The following is a 14,746-nucleotide window of genomic DNA, read 5'->3' on the forward strand; positions in this document are numbered from 1 at the left end:
CATCTTAACCTGTGCATTTTTCTTAGGAAGGGCCTATCTAGGCCTTCCACAGGAGATGTAAAATGCTTCACAACCCTAGAAAGGTCGGAACCATGGATCTGGTGCCTCTCCTTCTCGCTCTCCTTTGCGAATCATCCCTGGCACATGCTGTCTCCGTAGGCTGTCGGGTGGACCCCCACACAGCTCCCCAGAGAGAAGATGGGGAGATACGTAGAGGAGCTGAGCTGATTTCCCTGTGCTACTTTGCATGAAATCAAGATGAACTTGGTTAGAATTTGTTGGGGATGGAAGAATCCAGCTGATCAGAGTTCAGAAGCCACATAACCCTTGGGGCCCAGGGGTGGGAGTGGGTCAGGACAGCCGCAGCTCGGCCTGGCCTCCTGAACTCCAGTTCAGACTTACCCAGCCTTGCTCCTGCCCCCAGATTGAACACTGGCCTACTCCGTTCTCCCATTTGGCTCTCTAGCCTGGTTTTCCAGCCACCACCCCATGATACGAAAGAATGGCCTAGACCAGGAAAAGCAGCTTGGCCAGGATGACCAAGAAGCATGGTAACATGCAAACCAGACTCCGTGATTCTCCACACTAACCTGGGGATTCCCTGGCCCTCCAGTGCCCTGTTCCCATCGGCCTAATGTGATGCAATGTGCCCCCGAGGTGACAAGCCAGACTTGTGTGCAGTGGCAATAAGCTGTCCTCTTGGTCAGCAAGCATGTTGTTCAGGTGCCGCCTCACAGTGGTTTCTCAGGGCAGCTGAGGAAATCGCAGCCCAAACAGAACTGCGTCCCCAGCCTGCTTCCCCAGCCTCATCGCAGCTGGGGACGTGTGATGCAACTGAACCCCAGTGGCAAGCAGTGCCCAGGCCCGGGGCTGTGCCTCCTCCCCACCAGGCTCCCCGAAGTCCCCACCAGCTGTCTGGAGCTCTGGGCCCCACTGCTTCGAAAGTCTGTCCCAGCCCCTGAGTGGGACAACGGAGGACTGCCGGGCCCTCCTCTGCCCCAGCCCCTGGATGAGCCCTGATGGCAAGCGGGGGAGTGAGGATTAGCTCAGGGCAGGTGGTGAGGGCAGAGGGTCAGAAAAGCACTCATCTTTATTGGACAGCCTCGGGGCCACCTCTGCACTGACCAGGCAGCCAGAAGAGGAGAAAGCGGGCAGGAGGCGGGGGTCAGGGAGGCGCACACCCTCATTTCCAGTCCTTGAAGAATTGCTTGAAGATGGGGCTCTCGCGGCCCTGGGGCAGAATCTCCACCTGCAGGAAGATCGGGGGAGAAGTCTAGCCCACGAGGTTCCACCAGGCAAGGCCCTAGCGGAGCTGTGGAGCAGGGTACTGGGTGCCAGGCCTGAGTCCACATGGCCGCCCAGGTCACGGATGCTCCTGGCCAAGAAATAAGCCAAGAGAGGGGACACAGCTGAGAAAACAGATGGCTTCAAGCACTTGGGTGCATAGTCCAAGAGATGCAGCTGTCATCTCTGAGCCTTATCAGCTCCCCTTGGAATGACTCATGGAGTCACTGTGCTGGGGCAACGGGGGCAGGACAAGCCGGAGACCAGGGCCCAGAGGAGGCACACACGCTGCCTGCACCAGGCTCTCTGGGCTGCCAGAGGAGGGCTGCCCAACGTCCCCTCAGAAAATGTGTACTTTTGGGATGCCTGGGTGTCTCAGCTGAGCATCCGACTCTTGGTTTCGGCTCAAGTCATGGTCTCAGGGTCGTGAGATAGAGTCCACATTGAGCAGAGTCCGATGCGCTCCTTCCCTCTTTCCCTCTGCCCTTCCCCCATCATGCTCGTGTGCGAGCTCGCTCTCACTCAGATAAATAAATCTTTTAAAAAGGAGGAGAAAACACTATGTACTTTTAAATGTTGAAGGATTATCGCTTCTTGGCCTTTTGGCTAAGATCAAGTGTAAATGTTGAAGGATTAAAAGGGCTTTCAATCTGGAGGGGCCCATAGGGAGGCCTGACTGTTCCTGACTGTGCCCGAGGATTTCCAGCCCTTCTTGTCCACTCTGCAGGTTAGGGGGCCACAGGAAGAGCCCCAGGAGGGGGAGGGGGGCACCAGGTGTCTCCTCACCTGAGTGTTGGGGGCATATCGCATGCGGGAGATGAAGTCCTCGGCCACTTGGAGAGCCGCCTGCCGCTCCTTCTCGTTAGCTTTTCGCCCTGGGTCAATGGGAAGGGGAATTTTTAAAAAAGAGCAGGGACCCTCTCTAGCGTACATCCCATTTTTTCAAGGAAAGCGATCGGGGGAGGGCGGTCCATAGATAGCTGGCAGCTTCTCAAATAAATGGACCAGGAGGTGCTAAGATGCTGAGGAGTCTGGAGGTGTGAAGTCAGGCCTGGAGACTTCTAATCTGGCAGCTCCAAATGGGATGGAAACTCTTCTTTCTGCCTGCTCTAATGGAAACCTTCTGCTCAGACCAGGGCCCCATGGATGCTCAGTTAGTGTTCCCCCATGGCATGAGACTCTACATCGAGAGCCCCATCCAGGACCCCTTACTGCTGGAATCTGTCAACTGTACTGTTGACGAGTATCAGCAAGTATCAAACCTTTTGTGTAAACCTAAATAGGACAAAAGGGTGTGATTTATTATTACCTTACTCCCATGATGCCAGAGCTTATAAAAAGCAAGACCATACAGTTATTCATCCCCTCCTGTGGGCAATCCTGTTAGTGCAAGATGTGCTCTGGGTAAGGCAAGATACTTCTCTTGCTAGCTCCAAGTTTTCTTGGTTTTTTTTGTTTGTTTGTTTTGTTTTTTAGATTTTATTTATTTGAGGGAGAATGAGTGAGAGAGAGCATGAGAGAGGAGAAGGTCAGAGGGAGAAGCAGACTCCCCAAGGAGCTGGAGCCCAATGCGGGACTCGATCCTGGAAGTCCGGGATCATGACCTGAGCCGAAGGCAGTTGCTCAACCAACTGAGCCACCCAGGCGCCCCAGTTTTCTTGTTTTTATTTGTTTTTCTTCTCTGGTTTTTCTTTCCAAAATGATTCAGTTCTTTGCTTGGGGTTAAATTCCCTTCCGTGGGCATGTGGGAACCCCTCAAGCTCGGAACTGGTTCCATGGGAAAGGTACCTTGTGGCAAGAGGGGAAAAGGCAGCCCCAGTGCCCGGTCTCCTACCATCCCCGCCCCAGCTCACAGAAAGCAAGGAGAGCAGCTCCTTGCTGCTCTGGCTCTTACCCGAGCCCGGAGTATTACTGGCCAGTAGCAGCTACCCTGGGACCACCTAATCCCTCCCCATCTTCCTCCCCAGGCTAGGCTGCGGGTTTCTCTGGGCTTTGGTTGCCCCCACAAATATTTATTGAGCAAATGCTATTTCGCCACAACACTGGAGATGATATTGTTCCTGCTCTCAGGAAGATTATAATCTGGTCAGGGAGGTAAGACACGCTCGAGAAAAGAGAAGCATGGAGAAAGAAGTTCCCAGGGTCAGTCGGAGACTCAGGGATTTGTTTCAACATTTTTGGAGTTAAACCAAGCGAACAAGCTTGTACACAACAGTGTTTCTATCTCCAGCCAATGTAATTTCTTGGGAAAAACAAGTTCTACTAGTTCATTTCCCAGGGCACCAAGTGAGATCTAAGTTATCAAAAGTTTCTGTCATACCCCAAGGCAGAATGGCAAGACTGGGGTCCCAATAGCCCTGAAGGCCTAGGGGTGCTCTAGGACAGCAGGCCCCAAAATGTGATCCTGGACCAGCAGCAAGGCCTGGGAACCAGTTAGATATGCAAATTCTTTGGAGGGGGGGTGTCCAGCCATCCATTCTAATAGGCCCTCCGGTGATTCTAAGGCTTGCTGATACTTCAGAACCCCTGCCTGGAATTTAGGGGTGGGAACAGCAGAGAGAAAAGGCTCAGCAGCTCCCTGGTGCTGTTTTTGAAAGCAATCAGGCAGGCTGAGCCCCAGAATGGGAAGCATGCCCAGGTCTGAGCAGCTGCAGAGGCCTCAGGCTAGAATGGAGAAGCCACGTGTACCTTTCCAGATGTAGATCTTGCCACAGAGCCCGTTGTCCAGCACAAAGCAGTCATCAGACAGCAGCAGCTCAAGGGCAAAGGGACTGGAGTCGGCCACCTTGGTCAGGTTCATCTGTCCGGTGGCATCGGAGACCTGGGGGAGGACGGGCAGTGCCAGGTCCTACCCGCTGCCCCCAGCACACAGCCCTAACCTCCGCCCCTAGACCACAGCCCCCAAGGTCCCCACTCATGGCCCCAGCCCAAGGAGCAGAGAGGAGACTGGGCACACCGACCCTCATGTCACCTCAGTCACTGCAGCGCCAAGGAAATTAAGTGGACTCCAAATCACAAATGAATGGAACAAACCCCAAAAAGTAAAGCTCAGCATTGGTTTCATACTTCCTTTTCCAAGAATGGGGGAGAAATGAAGTGGTCTTTATCTCCTCAAAAGGGCCAGGCATCCATCTGTTTCCCATCGTCACCCCGCTCGGAGTCCCAGATAAGCCACCCTGCTGCATGGCCCAACCTTCCCTGGGCTTCCCCCTCTCCCTTCAGCACACCCTGCCCCGGCCCAGGGCAGGCCCAGAGTGCCCACCTTATACAGAGCTGCGGCCTGGGCGTTTGTCCGGTCAGCTGTGAGGTCTTCCTCGGGGTTGCCCTCCTTCAGAGCTGGCTTGGGGCCCAGGACCTAGAGGGGCCACAGCAGGCCAGGTTTCCAGGGACTCCTGGGCATCTGCCCCAGACCTTCCCAACCCATCATGCCTGAGGCTACCGCGTCTGGGGGAGGCAAACCGTGTCCTGCACAAGGGCACCCAGCAGAGGCGAGTGAGGGCTGGGTCTAGCCCAGTCCACCTGCCAGGGCACTGGTCCATCCACCCAGAGGGGCACTTTATTCTAAATCGCACAAGGCACCCTGTAAGAAGCCACAGCCCTAAGCAGTACCCCCAGACCACCCATCCCCACTCTCACCCCCACTCTCCTCTCCTGACCACCCTCCTCCCCACAGCTTCTCCCAGCTGCCGATCCCAATGTCCCCCAACCTGGATCATCTCAGCGGGCTCTTCCCCATCCGTGACGATCTCCACCTGGGCCTTGCCCTGCCGCTCACTGTCCCGGATGGCCAGAGCCAGGTCCCGTGCCTTGTTGCGCTCCAGGATGTTGGACTTGCCACCACACCAAGCGAAGATGTTCTGGAGGGAAATGGGGAGGCTCAACTGCCTGTATCCAGCCTGTTGTGCGCATGTGTGTGTGTGTGTGGGGGGGGTCCTGAAGACCTGCCCCTGGGGGCAAGACCATCTAAGATGACATGACACTTTTTGCGAGAGTGTTTCTGTGGCCAGCCTATGTCCCTCCTGCTTTCCTTTTCTCCCCAAGGCTCACCCACAAAATACATAAAGTCTTGATCTTGTCTGTAATCTATTTCCCCTGACTAGAAAGTAAGCTTCACTAGGCCAGGAGTGTTTTGCTTTGCTTTGCTTTGTTCACAGCCGTGTGCCCAATACTTAAACAGAGACTGGCACATATCCAGACACGTATTAAATATGAATGAATGAATGAATGAATGAACGAATGAGTGAGGGAAGGGGTGACTGGCACCCTGGAGCCCCATATCTCACACCACCACCTGCACCCTGCTGCACTGGTCTCCTCCCTCCACTCACTACTGCTCACCCTCCTCACACACTGCCCGAGGTGGGCTGCCTGCCTGGAGCCTTCAGTACAAGGTGCAGTCCAGACTCCTCCAACAGTCTCAGGACCTGGGTCTCAGGCTCCGCAACAATTTTCGCTTCCACAGCTCCTGTCCCCACTCAGGGTCTCAGCCCAGCTAGTCCCCTCCCTGCCGTCAGCATGTGTTTCTGCACCTCTCCCCCTTCAGTGCCTCAGCCTCCCCTGGCCTGTCCCTTCACCGGGAAAGGCAAGTCCCCCTTCGAGAGGGTCTAGTCAGATGGCTCCTGCCTGGGACAGTGGCGTCAGCGCCCGCTAGAGGGAGCCCTCCCGGCCCCAAGCACCCCTCAGCACAGGTCCTGCTCGGAGTCCTCATGGCATCCCAGGGAGCATTACAGCAGGTGACAGGCCTGTGGGGGCTGCCTTCCCAGGGCAAGCCATTTGTGGTCCCCCGGCAGGCTCTGAGTAGGCATCAGATACTCCCTGAGTGAAGGGCTGAGTGGACAAATGAATGGGAGGTCTGGCTGGCACGACCTCAGAGTTACAAAGGCTCCAAGAGGAGGAGACGGTGGGCTGCCGTGTTAGAGACACTGGCTAGACGGCAGAGGGAGGTTTCTGCCTTTCTGAATGTTTTTAAGATGTTTTCTAAAGGCTGGAGCGGCTTCTCTCCCGCTCTCTGGCACTCTTAAAAGCCGGGTGCCCACATGGCGCTCAGCCCTGCCAGCCTGCTCACCTGGCCCAGGTCCAGGATGAAGCAGTCCCCGGTGTTGAAGCTGTCCCAGCTCAGTGCCCGCTCGGTGGCCCGGATGTTCTTCTTCCCCTTCACCTGGTACAGTTTCTTGATGGCAGCTGGAGCGGCCCCGGGGGAGGTCTTGTGAAATGCTGAGTCCACTCCACCCTCCTGCAGCCCAGACCAGCCAACCTTAGCGGGCTGATGGGAGCCCCCCAATCCTCCACAGCCCCTGCCAGCGGGGGATGGGTGGAAAGTGGGGAGGACCCAGGCCTGAGGGCGCCTGGGCCTCCTGCAGGGTGAGAACTGGCTGGAAGGAGGAGTGGCTTGGAGAGAGGCCGCAGGTTAAGGGTGCCAGAAGGTGGGCTCTGACCTGGTACTTGAGGCCACGTGGGAAGTAGCTCATGAAGAGGTCGGACTCATTGCCCTGCACCTCTCGGTGCTGCACGGGCCGCTCCCCAAGCAGGGTGTTGAGATGCACGGCCAGCATAGCGCAGGCCCCCTGCTCGTCCCGGGAGGACTGCTGGCCTGCAGGGGCGGGGAGGGGCAGGCAAGGCCCATGAGACCCATGCCAGCCCCAGCTCCTGCCGGGGCCACACCCCCAGCTTGGCCCGCAGCCTCCTTACCTATCCACAGGTGCAGGTGGGACAGCTCTTCCGGGCCATTGTGCAGCACGAGGTAGGAGTCCCCCGAGAAGAAGACGCCCTGGCTCTCACGTGCTACAGGCACTGGCTTCAGTTTCTCCACCCGCCATACATGCAGGCCAGGATCCTGCACTGAGGCTGGGAACGGAGAGCCGCTGCAGGAGGGAAGCAGGGGGGTGGTGGTGGCCAGGGCCCAGGAGGAGTGGGCCCAAGCAGACACCGGGGAGGACCGGGGTGGGCGGGGGACTGTGGTGTGGGCATGAGGGAAGCTGTGAGGAGGGCAGTTCTTGAGGAGGAAGGGAAGAAGGGAAAGGGGATGGGGCATATAGCCTACCTCTGGGGGAGGCGTGTGTACATGCTGTTTCCGGTTCTAGAAAGACAGAAGAAGCCGTTATGATTACAAATGTTATCACAACCACCCTTCACTTTGGTCTGGGGAGGCCTTTCCAGGTGTCAAATGCTATCATATTCATTAACAATTTCATCGCAAGAGCCCAAGAGATTACCCTGGCTCCATTATGCAGGCAAAGACACTGAGGCTCAGAAAATCAAAGTACAAAGCTTGTGAGTGGCTAGTGAAAACTAGGTTTCTGACTCCTGTGCCAATGTCTTTCTCTTGCTGTGACTTCTCAGCCATACCTCTCCTCTGCTTCCAGAACCCTAACTCTGGTCCTTACACGAGACTGACTGACACACAGCTCTTTCAGCAATAACTGCTTATATTAGAAAAGTAAAAAATCAATAACTTAAGTTCCCACCATAACAATGCCAGAGAAGGAAAAGAAAATTAAACCCAGAATAATCAGAAGAAATGAAATAATAAAAATAAGAGCAGAAATCAATAGAAATAAAAATATACATATGGAGAGAAAATCAATGAAACTGGGTTTTTTAAAGATTTTATTTATTTATTTGACAGAGATCACAAGTAGGCAGAGAGAGGGGAAGCTGACTCCCTGCTGAGCAGAGAGCCCGATGTGGGGCTCGATTCCAGGACCCTGGCATCATGACCTGAGCCGAAGGCAGAGGCTTTAACCCAATGAGCCACCCAGGTACCCCAAGAAGCTGGTTTTTGAAAAAAAATCAATAAAACTGATGAGCCTTTAGATAAACTGATTAGGAAAAAGAAAAGACATAAATTTCCAATTCAGAAATAAGAGAATGATTCACTACAGATTCTACAAATATTAAAAGGACAAAGAGAATATTACAAAAACTTATGCCAATATATTCAACAACATATATGAAATGGGAAAATTCCTTGAAGGATATAAATTATGAAAGTTCAATCAAGAAAAAAATAGACTACCTGAATAGTTTTCATATTTATTAAAGAAACTGAATTTGTACTTAACCCTCTGCCTCTAATTCCAAGTCATGGTACATTCTTTTTTTTTTTTTTCATTCTTCCTTTCTTTCTTTGAGAGAGAGGGAAAGGGAGAAGCAGACTCCCTGCTGGGCAGAGTTCGATCCCAAGATCCTGGGATCATGATCTGAACTGAAACCAAGAGTTGGATGCTCAACTGAGCCATCCAAGGGACCCCCAAGACATGGTACATTCTACCAAAACTTTAAAGAAGACAAAGTACCAATTCCATTTTCCAGAAAATAGGAGAGAGAACTTTCCCAATTCATTCTATGCCCCCAGCATTATCCTGATATAAAAAACAAGATAAATATATTATAGAAAAGAAAATTAGCGTGTACCTGATTCTAGAAGGACCTTGAGGGACTGAGGAAATTTTTCCTCCCCCACACCTCAAATGTCATGTTATTCTATAGGTCAGTGAAAGCAATCTTTTTTGGACAAGTTACTCAAGAGGGAAATGGTAAAGCAAATATTTCAAAAATATATATTATTATTATTTTAAATCAGCAAATGCAATAGCTACAGCTTCGCTTACCATCTGTTTCCTATGTTCCTATTACTACACAGCTTCTTTTTTTCTTTCTTGGCTTAAAATGCACAGCCCACACTAGCCAGCACTGTAACACAATTCATGCTGGGCAGGTGAACAGCATCTGTTACTCAGGGTAAGGGCCTGGGGAATTTCAGGATGAAGAGACAAATGGGCACCATGGGGAGCTTTTTGGGGCCTGGAGAAGCAGGAAGGGCAAAGAGCCATCCTTAGGGGATAAGCAGGAGAGGAGAGGGTGTTGGGTCTGAGCAGAAAACGGAGGGAAAACAGGAGCGGTGGTAATGGCTGTCAAAAACCACGGGAATCATGACTTCTTTTCCATTCCTAACTCACAGCAGAGCTGAAGGCATTGTTTGGACTCACTCTTTCCCAAAGCAGGAGGCAATGAGGGGAAATTTGGGGAGGGAACCTTTAATGTTCCTCCATTCCACAAAAGGTCACATGCTTGCCCACATCCCTTGCCACAGGCCGCTCAGCCTGTGACTCAGGTCTGAAATGGTGGGGCGGCTGTCCCACGCCCCAGCCAGCAGGGAGAGATAGTGTGAACAAGAGGGCCAATTGTGAGCTTTACTATTTTTCCTTTTATGTCCCTGACCGGGGAGCTCAGGCCATACCTCCGAAGCAGGCAGCCCCCCATCGGAACTGCAGGTCTCCGGGACCCACTTGGCCACCTGCTTCTTCATCATCCTCCCTGCCTGTTCAAATTAGCTTGGGATCTTATAAACACAGCTGCCCCAGCCCCAGGCCTGGAGATTTTGATCACAGAGGTGTGGAGTGGGGCCTGTGCATCTGCATTTTGAACATACGTTCCAGGTGATTTTCTGCTGCCTGTTAACTGGCCAGAAAGGCATCTCACACCTGCCTGTACATTAAAATCATCGAGTTCAAAAAAATATCCCAGTGTCCAGGCCACACACCAGAACAGTTGAAATCATAGTTCCCGGGGTGGAGTCGGGATGGAGGGCAGGTGTGAGAAGTCCCAGGGAGACTCTAAAGTTCAGGTCGAGGCAGGAACACCTGCCATCCCGTCAGATCCCTGCTGCTTGGCCTTCTGCTCTAGGGGCCATCAGACACCTCTCCCTTCCAGCGACTCTGCCCAAGCCCACAGCAGCTTGAGCTTGCCCAGTGTGCACACACCTACCCTCAAGTCCAGTGAAGCCCCACCACCCTCCAGGCCCAGACCAAACCCCAGCTGTCCAATGAGCCTGCCAGGACGTTCGGCAGTCTTTTCCGGGAGCACTCCCAGCCCTCTCACTCAGGAGCAGATACTCCAGTCTCTACCTGCAGGTTGTCTATTAGGATGATCTGGCAGCTTCACATCTCAGCCAGAGCCGCAGACTCAACTGACACACCTGTGTTCCTCCAACAGCCCAAGACAGGCTCCGTGCAATTCCATACAAAGTCTACACTGGGAGCTTGGCACTGGGCAGAGTGATGGTGGGGGCACCATGAGAAAGAACAACCCATGTCTCATGGTCTACCTGGAGGAGACAGAGAGCAGTCGGGAGCCATCACACCCAGTGGCGCCACAAACTTCCCCTAAGTGGGCAATGTCATAGAATCACAGATGTCAGCGTTAGAAAGGGCCTAAATACTTATCTAATCCTGTTCCGCATCTGCCTCCCAACACATGCCCATGCGTACACAGTGCAGGAATCTCTTCTACAGCATCCCTCACCATCCTCCTCTTGCACACTTCTGGTGATGGGGAACTTACCACCTCACAGGATAGCCTCTTCCACAAATACCTTTTACCTTAAAACCTTTGCTTCTTCCCACTCTCGGAGTACTCTCAGTTATGGATCTGCCTACCTCCCCTACTAGGCTATAAAGGCCCTTTGGGCGGAGACAGTATTTTGCCTCTCTGAACATAGCTAGAACCTGATGGGAGCAAAATATACCATCCTAAAATAAGCCTCTTTGGCATATTTTAAACCGGCTATTTTTAAGAAGCAGCAGACACAGGTAACATTCTGAAAACGAAGTAGAAGTTGTCCTTGGTAAGAGACATTTACTCTTATAAGGGAAATCTCCCTTGGTAAGGGTGTCTCCCCACGGCATCAGGAAGGGAGGGGGGATGACTGTAGCAACTTATCAAAGGGGGAAGCAGCCACTTAAATCTTCGTAACAATCTTTCCCTTGTTCATTATGCCTTTCCTGGTAACCTCCTGTAACTGACCCCCAACATCTTTTTTCTTTAACATAAGATGGTATTTAATGGTATTTCTAATGGCTTCAATCATTTCAGGGTGTTTTCCAAGTATACAGGAGGTATACACGTGATTAAACTGTTTTCCTCCTGTTAATCTGTCTTGTATCAATGTACTAGACCAGAATCTAGAAGGGAAGAGGGAAAACTTTTCTGCCGCTATAAACCCCACCCTGTGCTGGGCACCCTGCGGGAGCTCAGAGGACATACAGGATACCTAGGACTTGTAGGGCTGTGATTCCGAGAGCAGCGCAGCGGGAGCCCAAGAGAGCACGGGATTTCACAGGCTGGGACAGGTTACAACAGCCCTAGAGCCAGAAAGCAGAGGCTGGGGAATCCAGAGAGACTGTCCTGAGGCCAGGAGTGGGGGAGGGTGCACACGGGCTTGGCCCTCAAACAGCCCTGACTTCCTTAGGATCCCGCCTTTGAGGACAGCCTGGGGAGCCTGGGGAGTGGGGGGGCTGCTGTGATGCAGACCTTTAAGGCAATGCTTGACACCTGTCGGACCAGCTGTCCCTGCCTGCCCTCCTGTGCTATCTCCGCCCTCCTCAAGACACTGATTTTTGATCCGAAAAGGTCTCTTCACCTCGTGGTCCATTTGCCTCTAGTTGTGAAATGAAACAGCCCTACCTCACTCCTCAAGTAAGGGAGGCAGAGTAAGCGTCAACACTAGAAATGACAGCAGGTCCCCCCAGCCTGGGACAGGGGCATTCCCGGGGGCAGGGGGGAGCTGGGTCCAGAGGTCTTGCCTGGGGAATCTCTAGCTAGTGCTCTTTTCCCTGACACCAAGTGGAGCTCCTACTCTTTCAAACCTCCTCCACCTTTCCCTCCCTACTTCCTCTCCTTCTTCTACCCCAGGCTCCGGAGCAGACCCTCGGCTGAGGTCTCACAGAATTTGCAAAATAATGGGCTGTGCTACAATTTGAATTCAAATTCTCTGCCCTCTCCCGCAACCACTGCAGCCCACCCGTCTACAATCAGGCCAGTCCAGTCTCAGGGACTCGCATCCTCAAATCTGTCAGGATATCTGCACCTCCTCTCCAGCCAGGCAGGACACGCCTGACCCAGCAGTGCGTCCTTAGTATCCTAGGCACAACCCGCCCACCTCCGGGGCATCCTTGGGGGCTCCAGACAGACCATAAATGTACCTGGAGCCTGGCACAAAGCTGCCAGGACAGCGGGCTGGGGGACACCGGTCCCGGACAAAGCGGCTTCCAGAAATGTGAGTCTCTGCTTCCAGACCCTGGTAGCCAACCCTCCCCTGCCCGCGTTAGAGGGTCCCAGGGAGAAGTCCCAGGGGCCGGCTCTCCCTCACCCACCCAGCCACTTTCACCTTTCCGCAGCGTTCCTTCCTGGCACTTCTGCTTTTCAGATTCTTCCTCCCAGCCCGCCCCACCCAACTTCTCACTTCCCGAGGTCCCGGGCGGGGCTGCCCCGCCCACCTGCCCCGCCCACCTGCCCCGCCCACCTGCCCCGCCTGGCTCCGCCCCCGCCCCCGTGGAGCCTGGTCCCCTCCCGCCCGGGGAGTGGGGCCGTGCTGAGGGGCCAGCCCGCTTCAATGGAGAAGGGCGAGCACTGGGGCCCAGCAGGGAATGCTTCCAGCTTGGCTCCTTGCTGGCACCCGGCGGGGCATGGGGTGCTAACGTCCACACCGGATGCGGTGGTTTCCCCATAGTGGTCTCAGGCGGCTGCAGGCCAGGGTAGCCTCTGAGTCTGGGACCTGCGAGGAGAGCCCCAGGAGAGCTACCACACTCACCAGCCGCAGGCGGACCTCTCTACCAGCCCCAGCCTCAGCTGGGTTAGTCATATTTCCTGGGTGGGGTCACTGCCTCTGCAGTGACTTCTTCCTCCTCCCCCAGACTTGCCTTTCTCCTTGCCCTGAATGCATACATTTGATTTTTCTTTTTTTTTTAAGCTCACTAATGAGGGAGTATCTGGGGTCTAGAAAAACATTCTTTGCTGTGTCCTGCATTCAAAACGTCTCCCAAGTCTACCCTGGGTCATCTTCTCGTTCACCAGATGTTTGCTGACACACAGTCCTGGCACTGGGCACTCTGAGGGATGGCAATAAAAGGAAGGGTGGTTTGGGGCACTTGGCTGGCTCAATGGGTAGACTCATGATCTCGGGGCTGTGAGTTGGAGCCCCACACGGGTAAAGCCTACTTAAAAAAAAAAAAAAGGAGTGGTTCTGTCTCAACCCTGGAGCCATCTTGCCTTCATCACATCACAGGACCCTGGAGCTAGTCTGGCCAGCTTGCTTGCACACTTTCTAGAGGAGGAGACTGAGGCCCTGCGAGCACAAGTGGCTTGCCCACAGTCCTGTGCGACAAGACGCAGGTCACACAGGAATGGGAGGCAGGGGCAGTGTAAGGGGGGAAGCTGCCATTTCTTTCTGAATCCATGCAGAGGGATGCAGAGTCTGTGCGAGATCCAGGAGAAAGTGAGCACCCAGTTACTCAACCACACATGCGGCTCTAGGGACTCGGGCCTGCCTTGGCCCAGTGCTGGTCAACAGGCTCGTTAAAGATAAGGCTCAGCCTTTAGAGGCAAGGCCCCACCCAGGGGCAGCAGTTTAGGCAGAACGAAGTCAAATCCACGTGTTAAAATTTCAAGACCAGAGCAAGATGGTAAATACTATTTGGAGAATGCAGACTAGCTGACATCTGAGTGTCTTCATGGTCAAACTGCTGGTCTTTTTCTTTTTTTTTTTTTTAAAGCCCATGCTTTAAAAAAAGGGGAGCCCATACTCCCCTTTTCTTTTTTAAGAAAGAGAGATTTATTTGAAAGAGAAAGTGAGATCACTAGTAGGCAGAGAGGCAGGCAGAGAAAGAGGGGGAAGCAGGCTCCCCGCAGAGCAGGGAGCCCGATGTGGGGCTCCATCCCAATACCCTGAGATAATGATCAGAGCAAAAGGCAGAGGCTCAACCCACTGAGCCACCCAGGTGCCCCAAACTGCTGGCTTTAAATACAAGGTAATCTGAGCTGTAACACCCACAAGAGCTTTGTCCCCACAAGAACCTGTGGCTGGGCAGATAGCCTGGCAGAGTAGAAAGAGCTGAAAAGTTTGACTACTTACTCGCTATGTTTAATCTGGAGCCTCACCGTACCCAGTCTGTAAGTGGGCAGAAAGATAAAGGCAAAGATTAAATGAGATCATAAAATTAACAAATAGATGCTTAATAAACGTAGACTTATTTTTCTTCCCGAAAAGAGAATTTAGTAGGGGGACCCCACTAGGTGTGCTGAGCACCTCAGGAAGTAATGCCCCTGACCCTCCCACCAGGAGCTTGGTGTAGCTGGCAAGTGGATGGGAAGTCACACCACACCTCACCGCCTCTTGTCCCCGCCCCTTGTCCCCGCCCCTTAGTCCTACCCTAGCAAGGGTTACAGATTCTGGTCTGCCCCGGGGCATAACAGGTAGCTCTTCGGTTCTGTACTGACTCTGTGCATTACGGAGGACGCGAAGGGGAGTCACTGTTCTCCACATTTGAGCCTCACTTGGCCAATGGTGGCCCCATTACCACAAACATGAAATGAGGTTTGCGAATTAAGGGCAAAACAAAAGAGCAGGTCGCTCAGCCTGGGGATCCAAGCCCCTTAGCACTCCATGAGCGACAAAAACATCTGG

The 14,746-nt window shown here is 53.4% G+C and overlaps 1 protein-coding gene across 3 annotated transcripts; it reads right to left on the reverse strand.

Moving 5' to 3' along the window:
• Positions 1–1,072: 1,072 nt before the first annotated feature.
• Positions 1,073–12,563, reverse strand: CAPG (capping actin protein, gelsolin like). 3 transcript variants are annotated; one of them, XM_059188252.1, is made up of 10 exons: positions 12,452–12,563; positions 7,325–7,360; positions 6,973–7,145; positions 6,720–6,874; positions 6,350–6,517; positions 4,992–5,141; positions 4,547–4,639; positions 3,973–4,105; positions 2,071–2,159; positions 1,073–1,249 (listed from the first exon to the last, which is right to left on the reverse strand). In XM_059188252.1, the coding sequence occupies exons 2-10, from the start codon at positions 7,345–7,347 to the stop codon at positions 1,184–1,186; spliced, it is 1,050 nt and encodes a 349-aa protein (XP_059044235.1). In that variant the 5' UTR covers positions 7,348–7,360; positions 12,452–12,563; the 3' UTR covers positions 1,073–1,183. The 3 variants fall into 3 exon arrangements, with proteins under 3 accessions (XP_059044235.1, XP_059044237.1, XP_059044236.1); XM_059188254.1 differs by having other exon boundaries at positions 12,438–12,458; XM_059188253.1 differs by lacking the exon at positions 12,452–12,563 and adding an exon at positions 12,267–12,431.
• Between the last annotated feature and the right edge of the window lie 2,183 nt (positions 12,564–14,746).

The sequence above is a fragment of the Mustela lutreola genome, chromosome 9 (genome assembly GCF_030435805.1).
Source record: "Mustela lutreola isolate mMusLut2 chromosome 9, mMusLut2.pri, whole genome shotgun sequence".
NCBI lineage: Eukaryota > Metazoa > Chordata > Mammalia > Carnivora > Mustelidae > Mustela > Mustela lutreola.

Coding starts and splice junctions, on each gene's coding strand:
- CAPG (XM_059188252.1), bottom strand. CDS start 7,347: ATGTACACACGCCTCCCCCAGAG. Junction 6,875..6,972: donor CCACCTGCACCTGTGGATAG/GTAAGGAGGCTG, acceptor CCGCCCCTGCAG/GCCAGCAGTCCTCCCGGGAC. Junction 4,640..4,991: donor AGCCCGCTGAGATGATCCAG/GTTGGGGGACAT, acceptor TGGCCCCTCTAG/GTCCTGGGCCCCAAGCCAGC.